At 36.9% G+C, this 21237-nt stretch overlaps 1 protein-coding gene across 1 annotated transcript in view; it reads left to right on the forward strand.

Moving 5' to 3' along the window:
- The first annotated feature begins 4209 nt into the window (after positions 1-4209).
- Positions 4210-21237, forward strand: part of vps41 (VPS41 subunit of HOPS complex) — a 198518-nt gene continuing 181490 nt past the window's right edge. The window contains exons 1-3 of the mRNA XM_028803981.2: positions 4210-4263; positions 7979-8017; positions 20751-20858. Of these exons, the coding sequence (XP_028659814.1) occupies positions 4243-4263; positions 7979-8017; positions 20751-20858 (168 nt within the window). The 5' untranslated portion in view covers positions 4210-4242. The remainder of the gene's footprint in view (positions 4264-7978; positions 8018-20750; positions 20859-21237) is intronic.

Below are 21237 nucleotides of genomic sequence, written 5' to 3' on the forward strand. Positions count from 1 at the left end.
CACCCTGCTCTTGACATGTTCCAACTGTTGCCATCAGGCAAAAGATATAGGAGCATCAAAACAAAGACTAATAGACTGAATAACAGTTTCTACCCTGTTGCTATTATGGCACTGAATTGCCACCTAATCACCTCCAATGCAGCAGTGCAATAGATGACATCTTGTGCAATAGTGTTCATGTGCAATTAAGTTCTTATGTTGAATGTTTGTGTTCTACCTTATTTCTTCTTATCCTTTCTTATCCTTTTGTAATTATATGTATTTATATTTTGACACTGCAGGGACTGCACCTAATTTCGTTGTATTTGTTACAATGACAATAAAGATATTCTGATTCTGATTAACCAGACATCAGGGAAAAATGAGGTGCTAATGACAAAAGAACACCAGCTCTCCAGCTAACATGTTTTCATTTAAACCTGTGTACTGTATATACATCAGATAGTAACTGCCTTAATAAAATACTTTGAAACCAGTAACGGCGCACTGCACGATAACATGCATTGAACACACTTGACTTGAGCATTCCTAGTTTTCATACTGTTTCTCTGTACGTTTAGCATTCATTTGCTCAGAGGTTGATACACTTGCTGCTTTCGTGAGCAGCTCGTTTTCTCCACTCTAGCGGACCGCTTCTTCTTTTCTTCCGTCGACATCTTTTTGCGTTAAAACTGATTAAGTCAGTTTTTGTGTTGCAATTACTTAGTACGTTTTTCTTAATTTTTCACTTAAGCTGGCACTTAAGTGTTTAATCTGCCTCAAGAATGATTTAAGATATGAAGAGGTAGGGGAAGTGATGGCGAAGGTAGTAGGGATGAGAATGGCGCCCGTATGCATGTGCTGTACGGCTGCCCTGCTGCGCGCTACCAAGAGTTGATTCTACAATAAAATTAAAAAAATAAATAAAAAGAGTAATAAAAATCATTATCCCAAAAGCGGACAGTAGATGTTGCGTAGTATATGTGTACCAAATTTCAGATCAATAGGTCAAATGGTTTGTGAGATACAAGTGATTTAAAATCCTGGACAGACAAATGGACAGCCACGGTAGCGTATTATATAAGAAGATAAATGATAGAGATGGGAAGGACCAAGAAGTACAAGTCTGTTACAGACCATAAAGCACATGGATAATGTTCTTAGAAAATGAAAAAATTTGCACTGTGATAAAGATTTGTCTTGGAAGAATCAAAGCACTAACAAGCCCATAATTAAATACCAAATTTCATTATCTGCTAGGAGGAGGAGGAGGAGGTTAGGAGCATGTGCTGTTAGCGTTTAGGACTCAAGTGTAATAGGTGACACATCAGCACCACACTGAAACAGTGTGACGTTTCTTACGGTGGCTGGAGTGCCAATCTTACCACCAACCCCCAAGTTTTCCCTGTAAGTTGGAGGACCTGCTTGCTAGACCTGGCTTATAGTTACAGCACTGGTTGAAATGAAAACCTACACAAACTGCTGACCTTTAGGACCAGAGTTAAGTACCCCTGTTTTAGGTGGATGTTCCACATCACCAACCATACCTTTAGTCTGACCATGAAGGCCACTTTGAGGTCACTTTATGTCTTTGGTCTGCTAACCGTTTGACAGAGGACTTCACTATTTTCAGGTTCTTCCACACTAGTTCCCAGACTGCTTTAAATCTTTGCAAATTTTACAACACACTCAAGACTGAGGATGCAAGGGATGTAAACTTAAGTAATGATGGTTGGTACCCACATAGGCTCTCAAATGATTATATCTTGATAGGACTATGATATATAATACATTACGTGCAAACTCTGATCTAGGCAGAATGTCTGCCCAGACAACGGATAAGAGTCTATAATGCAATGTAAGAACTTGGAGAGATTCTGATTTACTTTTTCAGTTTGTTCATTCCCCTCCAGGTGTTAAGCTGCCTGCATAACCCATTTTTTTTTTTTTTGCAAAGGAAACGGCAAAAGTGTGACACAAAGCTGAGGTCCTCTATCAGAAATTACAGAGATAGGAAAACCATGCAGACAAACCGCTTCCTTTCTAAAAATGTATGTTAATTTCTTTGTGCAAGGCAATTTCCACAATAGTATAAAGTGGGCATACTTCAAAAAAGATTCAAAAATCTACATAACTAAGATCACCCTGTTCTCCTGGCAACTAGGAAAGTCTGTTATAAAATCCATAAGATTATAGATGACAAGTTCAAAGTAAGTATGTAAAAAAATTGAACTGTAAGTTCTTTCTTTTTTAACCTATAAGACAAATTATATTCCTGTGCACCAAACATGGTGAAAGAGTGAGCCCATTCTAGTAGCCCAACATGTAATGTAGATGGGAGGTAATATTTCCCCTCCAGAACTTTATGAGGCTCATTTTTTAGAAACTGAACAAACAATATATCATAAGTTAAATTCTCAGAACAACTTACAATTATAACTTCCAAAATTGTTTCTGGAGAAATAATATTTTTGGGCTCTTGTGAAATATCATAGGGTTCACATAATCTTGAGAGTAAAGTTAATGACCAGTTCACTGAGGTTTACAATAAAATGGTTTTACTTAACCAGATGGAAAATAAATGAGATAACACATTCAGCCTTCCTCTCCTGACTAAATATTCATTCTGTTGGAAGAGCACTAAAACGTTTGTGATTTTTTTATTGTAAAAATGTGCAGTCTAAATATGTGTATCTCCACACAGGAGAGCAGTGAAAGAAGAAATGCCTCTCTGCTGCAAGCCTGCCAGCATGGATATCTTACACTGCAATACAGAACTTGACAGGCCCCTCCTACTGTCATTTGGAACTGCATATTTGTTTAAGTTATGCATTTTTTAAATTTATTTAACTTTTTAGCTTGTGTATTTAATAATTCAGTTATCAAGTTGCTAGGGTGCATGTCAGGGTTGTTAATGTCTGCGTCAAAGACTTGCATTGTGAAGGCTCAGAAATAAATTTAAGCAGAGCAGCAAGAAGTATCAGGATGTCTTTAGACTGGAGCAGTAGTAAACAGTGATGTATCAGACACCAACTGTGCGTCAGCAGACAAGGTAAACTTTTAATGACACTTCTTAGTTAATAAAGTGATGGAGGAGGTAAATGTGCTGAAACTCTTTTTAAACTGTCTGTAGTAAATCCTACAAACTGTTGAACTCCCTTGACGCTCTCGGATGGCTTTCAGCTTAAAACTGTTGTGATTTTTGTAGTATCTATGGCTAGTTATGCTAAAGTGGCATATACAGTATTAACTTGTGCACAAACAGCAATAGTGCTATGCTACTGTAAATTCTTATTTCAGACAAATTAACTTTTTTTTAAAGCAATGCTATCCTTTTGTTTGTGAGTGGTGCCTGTCTGGTGTTGTCTGGTGTCACATCCAGGATTGATTACCGTCTTTCACCCTGTACAGCCCACAACAGGGTGTGCCTCCCTGTGACAATGAAATTCAATTATGTGAAGTTAAACTTATACCTTAAATTTGTAAGACATTATGTTTAAATTGCATTTCATTTTCGTTTGATGTATCTTAAAATGTATTACATAATTTGATTTCAAGATAACTGATATGCATGTTAAAGATATACAGTACATGATTTCAATATATCAAAGAGTAATTTAGAGAGCAAAAGTACAATTAAAAGCATAACAAATGAATTCCCAGATTTCTCAGTACAGATTTCCGTCCATTCTGAGATACTGGAAATGCATCTCAAAAATAATTTCCTTGTTATTTTGAAATGTCATGAATGCATTTTAAGATACAATAAAACATTACACAGGAAGTGATTATAGACATCTTAAAGTGCACAAAAGGTAAATATGACATACCGATTTCTCAAACTTAACTGAAACTGAAAACTTAATCATCACACTCAAAATATCTTTTAGACATCTCAAAATAAAGAGAACCTTTTGTGGAAATCTGAATTGTACTGTAGAATATCTGAAATGAATACAGTATCAATTAACAAAAGTTCCTTTAAGGTTAACGAAGAATTTCACATTGCTCGCCACCAAGTACTTCGTCCAAAACACCTAAGAAACTATAAAGCGTAACTATATACATCTTCTAGTAGGGTAACAACTTCTCAAGTACGCCAGAATGTTTATTTTGCTTCGCGTTGTTCTACCAAAAGATGTACAATAACAGCCTTTTCCTTATCACAACGGTAAAAATAACGCAGTTACGACATAAAGACTTCATTTCCCAGAAGTCATTGCTTTCAATTCCTGTTTTTATCATGTGATATCAATAGGAACAATGGCGGAAGTAGAAGAGCAGGTAGGTACTTAAACGCTGGATATTTATTATAATTAGGAGCTTTAAGTCACCACAAAATATTTTAAGGAATGCATATTGTAAGTAATCTCCCATATAAAGTGTTTAAGGCAGATTGTAAGAAAATGATTCATTTAATTTATAAACAGAACAATGCAAAGCTCCTAAGTGGTATCAGTTTTAATACATCATGATCTTGATTATGAGTTACATTGAAGTAAAATAACTAAATAAATAGAATAATTTAAAAAATAAGCTTGACGCAGGAGAATATCAAGTAAACTGGATGTAACGTTTTAGTAATAACAGAGCTGATTATCAGTCCGGATTTCCATGTCGGAATTATGCACGTTATACCTTTTCAAAGAATAACTGAAGCTTTTTTGCGATAAGCATTGATTTAGTCTTTGTTTACCGTAGTGTAAATACTAGAGTATTACTTATTTCAGCATTATACTGTGATTATTTTATTATTTGTTCCAAAGATATTTAAATCACGCGAATTGATGCCTTTTAATCCCTAGTGGAGAACAGAAAGTGTATATTTTAATGGATTGATTTCTAATGTACTGCAATGACAATAAAAATAAAGAAAATTCGCACATTCTGCTTTTTATGTTAGGGCTGCTTCTTGTATTTCTGTTTAAAAATTAATTGACAACAAATACAATTTGTGGTAACGCTGATCTTTTTCTCTGCCCGTTATTGGGAGTACAGTTAGGTCCATAAATATTTGGACAGAGACAACTTTTTTCTAATTTTGGTTCTGTACATTACCACAATGAATTTTAAATGAAACAACTCAGATGCAGTTGAAGTGCAGACTTTCAGCTTTAATTCAGTGGGGTGAACAAAACGATTGCATAAAAATATGAGGCAACTAAAGCATTTTTTTTAACACAATCCCTTCATTTCAGGGGCTCAAAAGTAATTGGACAAATTAAATAACTGGAAATAAAATGTTCATTTCTAATACTTGGTTGAAAACCCTTTGCTGGCAATGACAGCCTGAAGTCTTGAACTCATGGACATCACCAGATGCTGGGTTTCCTCCTTTTTAATGCTCTGCCAGGCCTTTACTGCAGAGGCTTTCAGTTACTGTTTGTTTGTGGGCCTTTCTGTCCGAAGTTTAGTCTTCAACAAGTGAAATGCATGCTCAATTGGGTTAAGATTAGGTGACTGACTTGGCCATTCAAGAATGTTCCACTTCTTTGCTTTAATAAACTCCTTGTTTGCTTTGGCTGTATGTTTTGGGTCATTGTCCATCTGTATCATGAAACGCCGCCCAATCAATTTGACTGCATTTAGCTGGATTTGAGCAGACAGTATGTCTCTGAACTCCTCAGAATTCATTCGGCTGCTTCTGTCCTGTGTCACATCATCAATAAACACTAGTGTCCCAGTGCCACTGGCAGCCATGCACGCCCAAGCCATCACACTGCCTCCATCGTGTTTTACAGATGATGTGGTATGCTTTGGATAATGAGCTGTTCCACGCCTTCTCCATACTTTTTTCTTGCCATCATTCTGGTAGAGGTTGATCTTAGTTTCATCTGTCCAAAGAATGTTTTTCCAGAACTGTGCTGGCTTTTTTAGATGTTCTTTAGCAAAGTCCAATCTAGCCTTTCTATTCTTGAGGCTTATGAGTGGCTTGCACCTTGCAGTGCACCCTCTGTATTTACTTCCATGCAGTCTTCTCTTTATGGTAGACTTGGATATCGATACGCCTACCCCCAGGAGAGTGTTGTTCACTTGGTTGGCTGTTGTGAAGGGGTTTCTCTTCACCATGGAAATGATTCTGCGATCATCCACCACTGTTGTTTTCCGTGGACGTCCAGGTCTATTTGCGTTGCTGAGTTCACCAGTTCTTGCTTGCTTTCTCTGGATGTACCAAACTGTAGATTTTGCCTCTCATAATATTGTAGCAATTTCTCGGATGGGTTTTTTCTGTTTTCGCAACTTAAGGATGGCTTCTTTCACCTGTATGAAGCACTCCTTTGACCGCATGTTGTCTGTTCACAGCAAAATCTTCCACATGCAAGCACCACACCTCAAATCAACTCCAGGCCTTTTTATCTGCTTAATTGATAATGACATAACGACGGACTTGCCCACACCTGCCCATGAAATAGCCTTTGAGTCAATTGTCCAATTACGTTTGAGCCCCTGAAATGAAGGGATTGTGTTAAAAAAATGCTTTAGTTGCCTCACATTTTTATGCAATCGTTTTGTTCACCCCACTGAATTAAAACTGAAAGTCTGCACTTCAACTGCATCTGAGTTGTTTCATTTAAAATTCATTGTGGTAATGTACAGAACCAAAATTAGAAAAAAGTTGTCTCTGTCCAAATATTTATGGACCTAACTGTAAGTGTCCAAAACTTTACAAGCATTGAGCTAATACAATGCTGGTTAGGAGGAAATTTCAAGAAGTTTTTCATAAACCTTAAAATAATGTTCTGGGCAAATCATCCAATAAAGGGCAAACTTTGTTTTTTTTTAAAGAATTTAAGTAAATGAAACTTTCTGTTGTTAATAACACAGGTTTAGAATATAAAGTTTGAAATACATTCATCAACATGCAAGAAGAAGAGACTACTTTTCATAAAATTGGAACACAAAGTTTTTATATGTACACTAGCAGATTCATTGCTGTATTTATGCTGGGTGAAAAAATGGAATTCAGGTTTTTAATAAGAAGGTGAAAAATCAAGAAACAGGCTGTATAAATTTTATGCTTGAGGTATTTGCATTTTAGAACAAGATTTACATACCTGGTTTCCAGTGGGTGCTCCTGTTTACTTCCACTGTTCAAAGACTTGCAGATTAGGTGAATTGGCAACGCTAAATTGGCCTGGGTGAGTGTTTGTGTTTTCCCTGTGATGGACCGGCACCCTGTCCAGGGTTTGTTCCTGCCTTGCCCCATGTGTTAACTGGGATAGGCTCCAGCCAGCACAATCATACTTGACCCTGGTCTGGATTATGAATCAGATGGGCATAAGTACAGGTTAAAGACAATTGATTCTCACTTTTTTTTAATTGCTTTGACTATACACATATAAAACACTTTTTAATACTTTTGAATATGTAGTGCTGGATTTAATCTTTACTACTCTTTCCTTGCATGTCTCCCTATTGAGTCAGTAGAACAGAATCAACACAAAGGCTTAGAGAAGAAAAGAAAAAATAGGTGTAAGATTAGTCCTAAGAAAGTCAGCTACATAGATTACCCTGCAAAATAATAAAACAGACTGGTGTGCATAAAAATTGTTAAGATCACATAACTTTTATACTTCTAAAATTTGTAGTAATTTGACACAAAAATGCTCACCTGAAAAATGTGAAAGTAATAGTTATTATTTAAAAAAAAATAAAGTGTAGATGTTCAGAAATATTCATTTATTAAAGGTATTGTTCTGTAGTTTAGTATCTTATTCATCTTTTCGATTCAAATGTGAATCCCTTCAGTAAACAGCAGAAATTATAGAACAGTATTTTTGAGGGGTACTGTTTGTAAATGTAAACCATTTTGGTTACAGTTTGTTTATTTTTTATGTAAAATTCATTGCAGTTTTTTATACTGTGCTGCTTGAATCTAAAGGTGCTTTTAAATATTAAACAATTAGCATCATTAGATCTTGAAAACAGTTTAAACAGTTTAATTCCTTTTTTTTGTTATTTAAACCGTCTTATTTAAGTTTCCTATCTTTTTTTCCAGGGACATAGAACAAGTGATGAATCCACAGATGATTCAGAGGTAAGCGGTTTTTATGATGGACCTTATTTATATTTATATTCTGGTGAAACAGCTGATATTTTATTTTTTTAAATAAAGTCTTGATTTTGTTAGATTTCTTTGTTGAGGAAAAAATGCTACATTAACACATACTGTATCACCCTTAATCTTAGTATTTTGAAGATTAATGATATATGTAAAAAAGCTTCAGATTTAATTAAATTTATTGATTTTTATTTATTTCTTTAATAAAGCAAATGTTGTCTCTGCCCGCTTACTGCATCTAGTTTTTCTTTTACCTTAGATAGCTTTAGTTTCTATATGTAGACTGTCATCCTCATGCTTGTTTTGACCTGTTTTCCTACCTGCCAATATATTAGCCAAAAGACAGACTCGATCATATACTTATGATACTAGCAAAGCAGAAGCATACACAAAAAAAAAACAAACAACGAAATACAGTGTATTGAATAATGTAAACATGTGTAACAGACAACAAGTATAAATTCACTCAAGTTATTTCAATAACATTGCATGGGAATGTACTGTATATACTGTACATTGCATTTATTTTTAAATCATACACTGAAAAGCACATTAACCATCAAAAAAGATTTAATAAGAGAGTGTCACATTAAACACACAGGGTATATGCATAAACAGACTACAAGAGTAAATCTCAGGACTCTTTTGCTCTTGGGATTAGGAACATAAGTATGGCAAGCCAAATTAGTTTCAGATATCTAAAATACAATGCATTTCCTTAGATGTCAGAAACATATTTCAAGATGCCTGAAAGTAGGTTCCTTTACATTTCAGGATATCTGCAAGACATGTTTAGATATCTGAAATGTGCATCAAGATATTTAAAAACAGTTTAAGATATCTCAGATTGACCCTGTATGCATTTTAAGAAATGTGGCATTTCCAGAGCTACATCTTAAAATCACATCCTTTAAAAATATACTACTTCTTCAAAGGGACTTCTTGTCTGTTTTAGGATATTTCGTATTAGAAATATTTCAAAATGTTCCGAAAGTTATTTTAAGATGCATCTCATACATCAATTATTGTTTTAAGATATCTGAAAATGATATCTGGATATCTTGAAGTAATTTTATGCTTTTTAAAGATATCAGGAAATGAATTTGAGATATTTAAATATGTACAGTATTTAGGTATACAGTAATCCCTCCTCCATCGCGGGGGTTGCGTTCCAGAGCCACCCGCGAAATAAGAAAATCTGCGAAGTAGAAACCATATGTTTATATGGTTATTTTTATATTGTCATGCTTGGGTCACAGATTTCCGCAGAAACACAGGAGGTTGTAGAGAGACAGGAACGTTATTCAAACACTGCAAACAAACATTTGTCTCTTTTTCAAAAGTTTAAACTGTGCTCCATGACAAGACAGAGATGACAGTTCAGTCTCACAATTAAAAGAATGCAAACATATCTTCCTCTTCAAAGGAGCAAACAAATCAATAGGGCTGTTTGGCTTGTAAGTATGCGAAGCACCGCGGCACAAAGCTGTTGAAGGCGGCAGCTCACACCCCCTCCGTCAGGAGCAGAGAGAAAGAGATAGAGAGAGACAGATAAAAAAATCAATACGTGCCCTTTGAGCTTTTAAGTATGCGAAGCACCGTGCAGCATACTTAAAAGCTGCACACAGAAGGTAGCAACGTGAAGATAATCTTTCAGCATTTTTAGACGAGCGTCCATATCGTCTAGGTGTGTGAACAGCCCCCCTGCTCACACCCCCTACGTCAGGATCACAGATAGTCAGCGCGAGAGAGAGAGAGAGAGAGAAAGTAAGCTGGATAGCTTCTCAGCCATCTGCCAATAGCGTCCCTTGTATGAAATCAACTGGGCAAACCAACTGAGGAAGCATGTACCAGAAATTAAAAGACCCATTGTCCTCAGAAACCCGCGAAGCAGCGAAAAATCCACGATATATATTTAAATATGCTTACATATAAAATCCGCGATGGAGTGAAGCCGCGAAAGGCGAAGCGCGATATAGCGAGGGATTACTGTATTCAACATGAGTCAATATAAAGATATGTGAAATTAATTTAGAATATTGCAATTATATTTCAATATATAAGAAAATAACATCCAGACCATTTTGAGATATCTCCAATTATTTTATGATACTTCAAAGTATCAGGAAATTCCATTAAAAACATATTGGTGGAGTGGTGGCTCTGACGCTAAGGATCTGTGCTGGTATCCAGATGACTGCTGGTTTGAATCCCCATTACTGCTAAAAGAGATCCTACTCTGCTGGGCCTTTGAGCAAGGCCCTTAACCTGCAATTGCTTCAGGGGTGCTATACAATGGCTGACCCTGTACTCTGACCCCAAGGAGTGTGCGAAAACTAACTAATTCCTAATATAAGAAATTGCATAAGGCAAAATAAAAAACAAAATGTTTTACTGGACTTTATTTTCAGATTTCTTGCACAGGAAATTGTTTAAAGATATTTTAAAATACATTTCAGATATCTGGAAGTATTCAAGATTTAATTTTAAGGTATCTTGAAATGCAAGTGAGCTATCCAAAAGAACATTTCAGATACTTGAAATAGTTATGCTTTCAGATATCAGTAATTAATCTTAAGATATGGTGTGTTTATAGATATCTTGAAATGTATTTTGAACTCTCTCTAAATCTCTAAACTTGGCATTTGTGAGTAAAGCAAACTCAACCAGCAAGCAAATGAAAGTTAGGATGTTGGAGATATGTCATGATAAAAATTGCTGTTCTACAGTGATCCTATTTAAGTAACTTCTTAAATCATTTTTGCTGAATGGCGTCAACCTAAAAGCGAAGTTATTTTTAAAGCTTGTATTTTTATGTTAAAGGCTTTGCAATATTTTTCTGTCCACAAGATGGTGTCACGTGCTACAGAATAAGGACAACCCTGTATGTGTTCAGTGCTATAGGAACGTCACACCCTGCTGTGTACTTGCAAATCCTTCATTTGCACTTGGGGATCAGTCAGTTATGTTTGTTCTTTGTGCATCCCTATGTTGTATATGCAGTAGTTCATGAAGCATTATGTCTGTTTTAACACAGAGTTTGTGTATGTTTTTGTGCATGTGCTCTCTTCTAGAACCTGTAATAAAAAACTCTAGGTTAAAAGTGACTTGGTTAAAGAAAAGGTTCGGATTCATGAGGCAGTAACCAAACCTGAATGAGAAGGCAGGCCCTTTTTTGTGCAGCATTTGTGCAAATACTCGCTCAGGGCTAATTTATGCTTAATCTTTTACACATCATTACATTTTCTGACTTGACATACTGACATAATATTCTTCCAGTTTTGGTAATGGAATGCTTTTTTTTCTTTTCTTTTTTTTTTTGGAGTGTCTCATTTTGTGCCATTGCATAATGTCTAAATTGTCTGGGGGGAAAAGAGACTAATTTTGATAATCGGTGATGGGCACAAATATTGTGTTGTACTGAAGTATAAATGTAGCAAATGCTTCTGTTATACAGTATATGCCTAACAGGTTCATGCTGAGCCAGTCCTGTGCCTCTCTAACACTTCTTGCTCATATTGACTCTTCAGACGTGTGTGTGTGTATGTATATACAGTGGTGTGAAAAACTATTTGCCCCCTTCCTGATTTCTTATTCTTTTGCATGTTTGTCACACAAAATGTTTCTGATCATCAAACACATTTAACCATTAGTCAAATATAACACAAGTAAACACAAAATGCAGTTTGTAAATGGTGGTTTTTATTATTTAGGGAGAAAAAAAAATCCAAACCTACATGGCCCTGTGTGAAAAAGTAATTGCCCTCTGAACCTAATAACTGGTTAGGCCACCCTTAGCAGCAATAACTGCAATCAAGCGTTTGCGATAACTTGCAATGAGTCTTTTACAGCGCTCTGGAGGAATTTTGGCCCACTCATCTTTGCAAAATTGTTGTAATTCAGCTTTATTTGAGGGTTTTCTAGCATGAACCGCCTTTTTAAGGTCATGCCATAGCATCTCAATTGGATTCAGGTCAGGACTTTGACTAGGCCACTCCAAAGTCTTCATTTTGTTTTTCTTCAGCCATTCAGAGGTGGATTTGCTGGTGTGTTTTGGGTCATTGTCCTGTTGCAGCACCCAAGATCGCTTCAGCTTGAGTTGACGAACAGATGGCCGGACATTCTCCTTCAGGATTTTTTGGTAGACAGTAGAATTCATGGTTCCATCTATCACAGCAAGCCTTCCAGGTCCTGAAGCAGCAAAACAACCCCAGACCATCACACTACCACCACCATATTTTACTGTTGGTATGATGTTCTTTTTCTGAAATGCTGTGTTCCTTTTACGCCAGATGTAACGGGACATTTGCCTTCCAAAAAGTTCAACTTTTGTCTCATCAGTCCACAAGGTATTTTCCCAAAAGTCTTGGCAATCATTGAGATGTTTCTTAGCAAAATTGAGACGAGCCCTAATGTTCTTTTTGCTTAACAGTGGTTTGCGTCTTGGAAATCTGCCATGCAGGCCGTTTTTGCCCAGTCTCTTTCTTATGGTGGAGTCGTGAACACTGACCTTAATTGAGGCAAGTGAGGCCTGCAGTTCTTTAGACGTTGTCCTGGGGTCTTTTGTGACCTCTCGGATGAGTCGTCTCTGCGCTCTTGGGGCAATTTTGGTCGGCCGGCCACTCCTGGGAAGGTTCACCACTGTTCCATGTTTTTGCCATTTGTGGATAATGGCTCTCACTGTGGTTCGCTGGAGTCCCAAAGCTTTAGAAATGGCTTTATAACCTTTACCAGACTGACAGATCTCAATTACTTCTGTTCTCATTTGTTCCTGAATTTCTTTGGATCTTGGCATGATGTCTAGCTTTTGAGGTGCTTTTGGTCTACTTCTCTGTGTCAGGCAGCTCCTATTTAAGTGATTTCTTGATTGAAACAGGTGTGGCAGTGATCAGGCCTGGGGGTGGCTACGGAAATTGAACTCAGGTGTGATACACCACAGTTAGGTTATTTTTTAACAAGGGGGCAATTACTTTTTCACACAGGGCCATGTAGGTTTGGATTTTTTTTTCTCCCTAAATAATAAAAACCATCATTTAAAAACTGCATTTTGTGTTTACTTGTGTTATATTTGACTAATGGTTAAATGTGTTTGATGATCAGAAACATTTTGTGTGACAAACATGCAAAAGAATAAGAAATCAGGAAGGGGGCAAATAGTTTTTCACACCACTGTATATGTATGTATATATATATATATATATATATATATATATATATATATATATATAGTGCCTCCGGAAAGTATTCACAGCGCATCACTTTTTCCACATTTTGTTATGTTACAGCCTTATTCCAAAATGGATTAAATTCATTTTTTTCCTCAGAATTCTACACACAACACTCCATAATGACAACTTGAAAAAAGTTTACTTGAGGTTTTTGCAAATTTATTAAAAAAACTGAGAAATCACATGTACATAAGTATTCACAGCCTTTGCTCAATACTTTGTCGATGCACCTTTGGCAGCAATTACAGCCTCAAGTCTTTTTGAATATGATGCCACAAGCTTGGCACACCTATTCTTGGCCAGTTTCGCCCATTCCTCTTTGCAGCATCTCTCAAGCTCCATCAGGTCGGATGGGAAGTGTTGGTGCACAGCCATTTTAAGATCTCTCCAGAGATGTTCAATCGGATTCAAGTCTGGGCTCTGGCTGGGCCACTCAAGGACATTCACAGAATTGTCCTGAAGCCACTCCTTTGATAACTTGGCTGTGTGCTTAGGGTCGTTGTCCTGCTGAAAGATGAACCGTCGCCCCAGTCTGAGGTCAAGAGCGCTCTGGAGCAGGTTTTCATCCAGGATGTCTCTGTACATTGCTGCAGTCATCTTTCCCTTTATCCTGACTAGTCTCCCAGTTCCTGCCACTGAAAAACATCCCCACAGCATGATGCTGCCACCACCATTCTTCACTGTAGGGATGGTATTGGCCTGGTGATGAGCGGTGCCTGGTTTCCTCCAAACGTGACACCTGGCATTCACACCAAAGAGTTCAATCTTTGTCTCATCAGGCCAGAGAATTTTCTTTTTCATGGTCTGAGAGTCCTTCAGGTGCCTTTTGGCAAACTCCAGGCGGGCTGCCATGTGCATTTTGCTAAGGAGTGGCTTCCGTCTGGCCACTCTACCATACAGGCCTGATTGGTGGATTGCTGCAGAGATGGTTGTCCTTCTGGAAGGTTCTCCTCTCTCCACAGAGGACCTCTGGAGCTCTGACAGAGTGACCATCGGGTTCTTGGTCACCTCCCTGACTAAGGCCCTTCTCCCCCGATCGCTCAGTTTAGATGGCCGGCCAGCTCTAGGAAGAGTCCTGGTGGTTTCGAACTTCTTCCACTTTCGGATGATGGAGGCCACTGTGCTCATTGGGACCTTCAAAGCAGCAGAAATTTTTCTGTAACCTTCCCCAGATTTGTGCCTCGAGACAATCCTGTCTCGGAGGTCTACAGACAATTCCTTTGACTTCATGCTTGGTTTGTGCTCTGACATGAACTGTCAACTGTGGGACCTAATATAGACAGGTGTGTGCATTTCCAAATCATGTCCAGTCAACTGAATTTACCAGAGGTGGACTCCAATTAATCTGCAGAAACATCTCAAGGATGATCAGGGGAAACAGGGTGCACCTGAGCTCAATTTTGAGCTTCACGGCAAAGGCTGTGAATACTTATGTACATGTTCTCAATTTTTTTTACTTTTACTTTTTAAATAAATTTGCAAAAACCTCAAGTAAACTTTTTTTCATGTTGTCATTATGGGGTGTTGTGTGTAGAATTCTGAGGAAAAAAATGAATTTAATCCATTTTGGAATAAGGCTGTAACATAACAAAATGTGGACAAAGTGATGCGCTGTGAATACTTTCCGGATGCACTGTATATATAGTACTGTGCAAAAGTTTTAGGCAGGTGTAAAAAAAAAATGCTGTAAACAAAGAATGCTTTCAAAAATGGAAGTGTTAATCATTTATTTTCGTCAATCAACAAAATGCAGTGAATGATCAAAAGAGAAATCTAAATCAAATCAATATTTAGTGTGACCACCCTTTGCCTTCAAAACAGCATCAATTCTTCTAGGTACACTTGCACACAGTTTTTGAAAGAACTCGGCTGGTTGGTCGTTCCAAACATCTTGGAGAACTAACCACAGATCTTCTGTGGATGTAGGCTTCCTCGCATCCTTCTGTCTCTTCGTGTAATCCCAGACACATTCGATGATGTTGAGATCATGGCTCTGTGGGGGCCATACCATCACTTCCAGGACTTCTTGTTCTTCTTTATGCTGAAGATAGTTCTTAGTGACTTTGGCTGTATGTTTGGGGTCGTTGTCCTGCTGCAGAATAAATTTGGGGCAAATCATATGCCTCCCTGATGGTATGCATGATGGATAAGTATCTGCCTGTATTTCTCAACATTGAGAACACCATTAATCCTGACCAAATCTCCAACTCCATTTGCAGAAATGCAGCCCCAAACGTTTAAGGAACCTCCACCATGCTTCACTGTTGCCTGCAGACACTCATTATTGTACCGCTCTCCAGCCCTTCGACGAACTAAACTGCCTTCTGCTACAGCCATATATTTCAAATTTTGACTCATCAGTCCAGAGCACCTGCTGCCATTTTTCTGCACCCCAGTTCCTATGTTTCTGTGCATACTTGAGTTGCTTGGCCTTGTTTCCACGTCGGAGGTATGGCTTTTTGGCTGCAACTCTTCCATGAAGACCACTTCTGGCCAGACTTCTCCGGAAAGTAGATGGATATACCTGGGTCCCACTGGTTTCTGCCAGTTCTGAGCTGATGGCACTGCTGGACATCTTCCGATTTCGAAGGGTAATAAGCTTGATGTGTCTTTCATCTGCTGCACTAAGTTTCCTTGGCCAACCACTGCGTCTACGATCCTCAACGTTGCCCGTTTCTTTGTGCTTCTTCAAAAAAGCTTGAACAGCTCATCTTGAAATCCCAGTCTGCTTTGAAATCTTTGTCTGGGAGAGACCTTGCTGTTGAAGTATAACTACATTGTGTCTTGTTGCTGTGCTCAATCTTGCCATGACATGAAACTGTCTTCCACAACCTCACCTTGGTAGCAGAGTTTGGCTGTTCCTCACCTAGTTTTAAGCCTCCTACACGGCTGTTTCTGTTTCAGTTAATGACTGTGACTGTGTTTCAACCAACATGTGACATTGATGATCATTAGCACCTGTTTGGTATAATTGGTTGATCATACACCTGACTATATAATCCTACAAAATCCCTGACTTTGTGCAAGTGTACCAATAAGAATTGATGCTGGTTTGAAGGCAAAAGGTAGTAACACCAAATATTGATTCGATTTAGATTTTTCTTTTGTTCGCTCACTTTGCATTCATTGCAAAAATCATTATTTATATTTCTGAAAGCATTCTTTGTTTACAGCATTTTTTTACACCTGCCTAAAACTTTTGCACAGTACTGTGTGTGTATATATATATATATATATATATGTATAACCTATGTAATATAGCCATCAAGAATGAAAGAGAAGGTCTACAGGATGGAAGTGAGACCAGCTCTGTTATATACATTGCAGACAGTGGTACTGATCAAAAAACAGGAGACAGAGCTAGAGGTAGCAGAGTTAAAGATGCTAAGATTTGCACTGGGTATGGCATGGATGGATAGGATTAGAAATGAGTACATTAGAAGGTCAGCTCAGGTTGGAAGGTTGGGAGACAAATTCAGAGAGGCGAGATTGCATTGGTTTGGACATGTGCAGAGGAGAGATGCTGTGTATGTTGGGAAAAGGATGTTAAAGATACAGCTGCCAGGTAAGAGGAAAAGAAGAAGGCCCAAGAGGAGTTATATTGATGTGGTAAGAGAGGACATGCAGGTGATGGGTGTAACCGAATAAGATGTAGTGGACAGAAAGATATGGAAAAAGATGATTCACTGTGGCAGCCCCTAATGGGAGCAGCTGAAAGAAGAAGAAGATATAGCCATGTAAGTGCAGTTTTTATATCCTAATCATAACATCTCCATCCAAATTAAAAATTATATTTACCTTTAAAGACATCTATAGCTGGTATAAATTTGCATATATTTTCGTATTGTTTTCTTATTTATTGTGTGTTTGTGCACTATACAGTAGTGTTGTTTGCCACTCTTGTATGTGAAGTTGTTATGATATCATATATTTTATATTATGCTGCTGTTTATGTTCTGTTTTCATATCTGTGCCTGCCACATTGAGTCAAATATCTAGCAACTGTGTTGTCTGGCAACAAATTTGAAGATCATGTTCAAATTTAAAGTCTTAGCTTTACACTATAATAAACACCTGTAAGACCGTTCAGTGGCATTTAGACTAAAATGGAAAATTCATATAATGGAGGAAATATTTTTGGCAAGTGTATAATCATTGCCTATCCTATCTCTCTTATTATTATTATTAATCAGTGGTGTTGTATTGGGAAACTGTGCCCAAGTGGGAGATATTAAAATATTTTTTGAATACATTTTGTAGTTATTTCCTTGATTTTTTGCTAAATCATACATTTGTTTGTCATTGCATTCTTTGACCATTTAACTATAATTTTGTTGTGCAAATTTAGTCAAATTTTGTTAGTCAACTTCACATTTGAATAACTGTACAGTGAAAATGGTTGTGAGAGACACCAGCAACAAAAAATGTATTAATCTATACAACAAAGTAGCCACAGAGATGTATATCTTCAGGGATACCTGAGATTAGCCTGTGAGTAGAAAATAGGCAAGAATTTGACATTTGTTGTCTGTTGGAAACATTTTGAAATTAAGTGCAATCCATGATGAAATCCACTTTCATTTCCAGATTACCTAAGGGAATCATTCAAATCAGGTTGTATGTGAAGTTGGCAACAAAGCAAGGCTGACAAATGCTCCACTGTTGGTGTGCTTAGGGAAATTGCATATCAAACTTGTGAAAACTTCTAGTGCTAAATGAAAAACAGAATGTGTGTAGGCAAAAAATGATGTACATGACAAAACTGCAATTATTGCCAAAGGGGCTGCAACAATGTCCTGAATGAAAGGGTTCGAATACATATACAGTGATACCTTGAGATATGAGTGCCCCAATATATGAGTTTTTTGAGATACGAGTCATCACTAGGTCGATTTTTTGTCTTGAGTTACGAGCCAAAATTCGAAATACGAGCCATCAAAGAGCTTGTCCCCGCACATTCTGAGGAACTGACGACAGAGGAGTTGACGGAACTACATACGCAGCAACATACAGAGGTTCTGCAGGAGATCGGTATCGCGGAGGAGGTTATCTCTTAAAGTGAGATAAAGGAAGTGTTTGCAATGTGGGAAAAAGTTTCGAACTTTAAAGAAAAGAAACGCCCAGAACAAATTACAACTGATCATACAGTGGCGCTATTTAATGTCACTTGCCTAATGCCTGACTTTACTGAAAAGAAACTGAACGTGCAGCCACTCTATTTAATGTCACTTGCCTAATGCCTGACTTTATTGAAAAGAAACTGAACGTGCAGCCGCGCTATTTAATGACACTTGCCTAATGCCTGACTTTACTGAAAAGAAACTGAACATGCAGCCGCGCTATTTAATGACACTTGCCTAACGCCTGACTTTACTGAAAAGAAACTGAACATGCAGCCGCGCTATTTAATGACACTTGCCTAACGCCTGATTTTACTGAAAAGAAACTGAACGTGCAGCCGCGCTATTTAATAACACTTGCCTAACGCCTGATTTTACTGAAAAGAAACTGAACGTGCAGCCGCGCTATTTAATAACACTTGCCTAACTCATTTCAGGAACATTCTAAAGGGGAGGACTAAACAAAGCTCCTTGGGCAGGTTTCTATTGAAACGCCCTGCGAATGAAAGTGATGAAAGCGTGGCAAAAAAGAAAAAAACTACTGAAGAAGAAAATTAACTTAAGCAAAAGTCAAGTGAAAGAAAAAAACATTACAATACGCTAACCGGCTTTGCCAACGTCTGTTTATTTCTTTAGATTCTCTTTTATGTATTAGGTTTTATTTTGTTTGTATACAATATTTGTTCATTATAAATACATTTTTCTTATGTTGAAAACATTTAACAAAAAATTGGGGTGGTTTTTTGGGGGCTGGCACGAATTAATCTCATTTCAATTAATTTCAATGGGGAAAATTAATTTGAGATGCAAGCATTTTGACTTACGAGCTCGGTCACGGAACGAATTAAACTCGTATCTCAAGGTATCGCTGTATAAATGAGAGTTTTTTCATTTTAATACATTTCCAAACCTTTCTAAAAACATAGTTTCACTTGATCATTATGGATTATTGAGTGAAGATTAATGGGCAAAAATGGTAAATTTAAATATAAAATTTGAATGGATAAAACACAAAGTGTGCAGAAAACAAAACCTTGGGTTATTTTAATTTTATGTAAAGTGTTTGATTTATTCATTCATTTTCCTCATCTTTGTTATTCTAATACAGAGTTGAATAACTTGGTAATCTGTCCTGGTGATACTGGGTGGAAGACAGGAAACTGACCTGGAGTGGGACTCCTATGGTGAATCTACACCTTTGTAAATGAATTTGATAATGAAAAAATATGTGTAGCTACCTTCACATATATACACTAAAAATGCTGCTTTGGACAGAAATGATATAATTTCAGTTACTGAAGGATGATTATGTTATGTTAACAGATTACTGAAAACATTGACTAGTGTGAATAACAGATTGAATCTGAATGATAAACAAGATCATTACCATGAAATCAGCTTGTGATGAGGATAGTATACGGAAATATTAGTGAAGGTAATTACTGGCAACTGTCAATCCTGGAATATTAAAGGAAACAGGAAAAGAAACCGAATTTGGTGAAGTTGAATACCCAACTGCAGTGATGCCCACTGACTTAGATTCATCAGTGCCTCAGGATGATATGGCATAGATTAGAATGTTGGTGGGAGCACAGTATTGCGGGAGTACTCATACTCTCTTGTGTTATATTATTATCTTGCTTTATGAAATGGAATAGAATTTGTGGCTAGGAGAGAATAATGGTATATACAGTAATGTGACAAGCCTTAAGTTTGCTTTATAACAGACTTTGGACCTCACAGAGATTTATTTTATCTGGGGATACTGTGAACTGGAATATTTGTCTTTGTTTCTGCCATTGTCAACTGGCCATATCTCAACAATAATATTATCAATGGACATATATTATTGTCATTCATTTATGCTAATCAGTTTGACATTAATTTGTTTTTCCTGCATTTTATGTATTCAGAACATGTGTTTTGTAAAATTTGCAGTTTATATTTTACCTTTAAACTTGCTACAGCAGTCGAGTCCGGTAATCACTAAAGTGCTGTGTATAGAAAATAAATGTAAATTGAAATTTAAGGCCTAGATACATCATCAAGAGCTGAAATAAGCATTCTCATAAAAATATTAAGGCTTATTGTTATTTGATAACACTAAGAGTGTAATAAATTGTAATATATGGTTTCCTACCTTTTTGTGAATACAAATAATTAATATGTTTAGTTTTGTTTTCATAATCAAGGTAAAGGTACGGAAACAAACTGAATGAGTGACGTAAAAGCCCTTTTAATGTCTTTTATTTTTTCACATCTTTAAACACTTTACTTTAAACATTTTGAACATTTAAGACATACTGTGTGTTTACAAGTCAAAGTAATGCTTGATTTTACTTTTTATTTTAACTTTTTTAGGAAGATGAGAGTGAGGAGGAGCCCAAGCTGAAATATGAGCGTTTGGCCAATGGAGTCTCAGAGATACTCCAGAAAGATGCAGCCAGCTGCATGACTGTTCATGATAAGGCATGTTTTTATTCGTTACCTTTGAACATAACTTTTATTGGTTATTTTATGCGGAATCTTTCAGATGTTCTTTGTGTTAATGTTGAAACTGATATGCAGTGTTTATGTTAAATTGGAGGTATCTCTGTTTTTTTTATTTGATTTTCTTTTAAATTTTTATTTATTTATTTATTTTTTTACATGCTAGAGAGGTGCATTGCTTAATGCTGTATATGTGCAGCTTGTGCACTTTTCAGTTGGATTTCAAATTATCATTAAAATGGTAGCATTATAGCTAAATAAACTACTTACGGTTACATATTGCATAGCTTCATCCATCCATCCATTTCAGATTCTCCTTCCCCACTAAGGACAAAGTTTACTTTTACTGTATGTAGTC

The sequence above is a fragment of the Erpetoichthys calabaricus genome, chromosome 6, assembly GCF_900747795.2.
Source record: "Erpetoichthys calabaricus chromosome 6, fErpCal1.3, whole genome shotgun sequence".
Taxonomy (NCBI): Eukaryota; Metazoa; Chordata; class Cladistia; order Polypteriformes; family Polypteridae; genus Erpetoichthys; species Erpetoichthys calabaricus.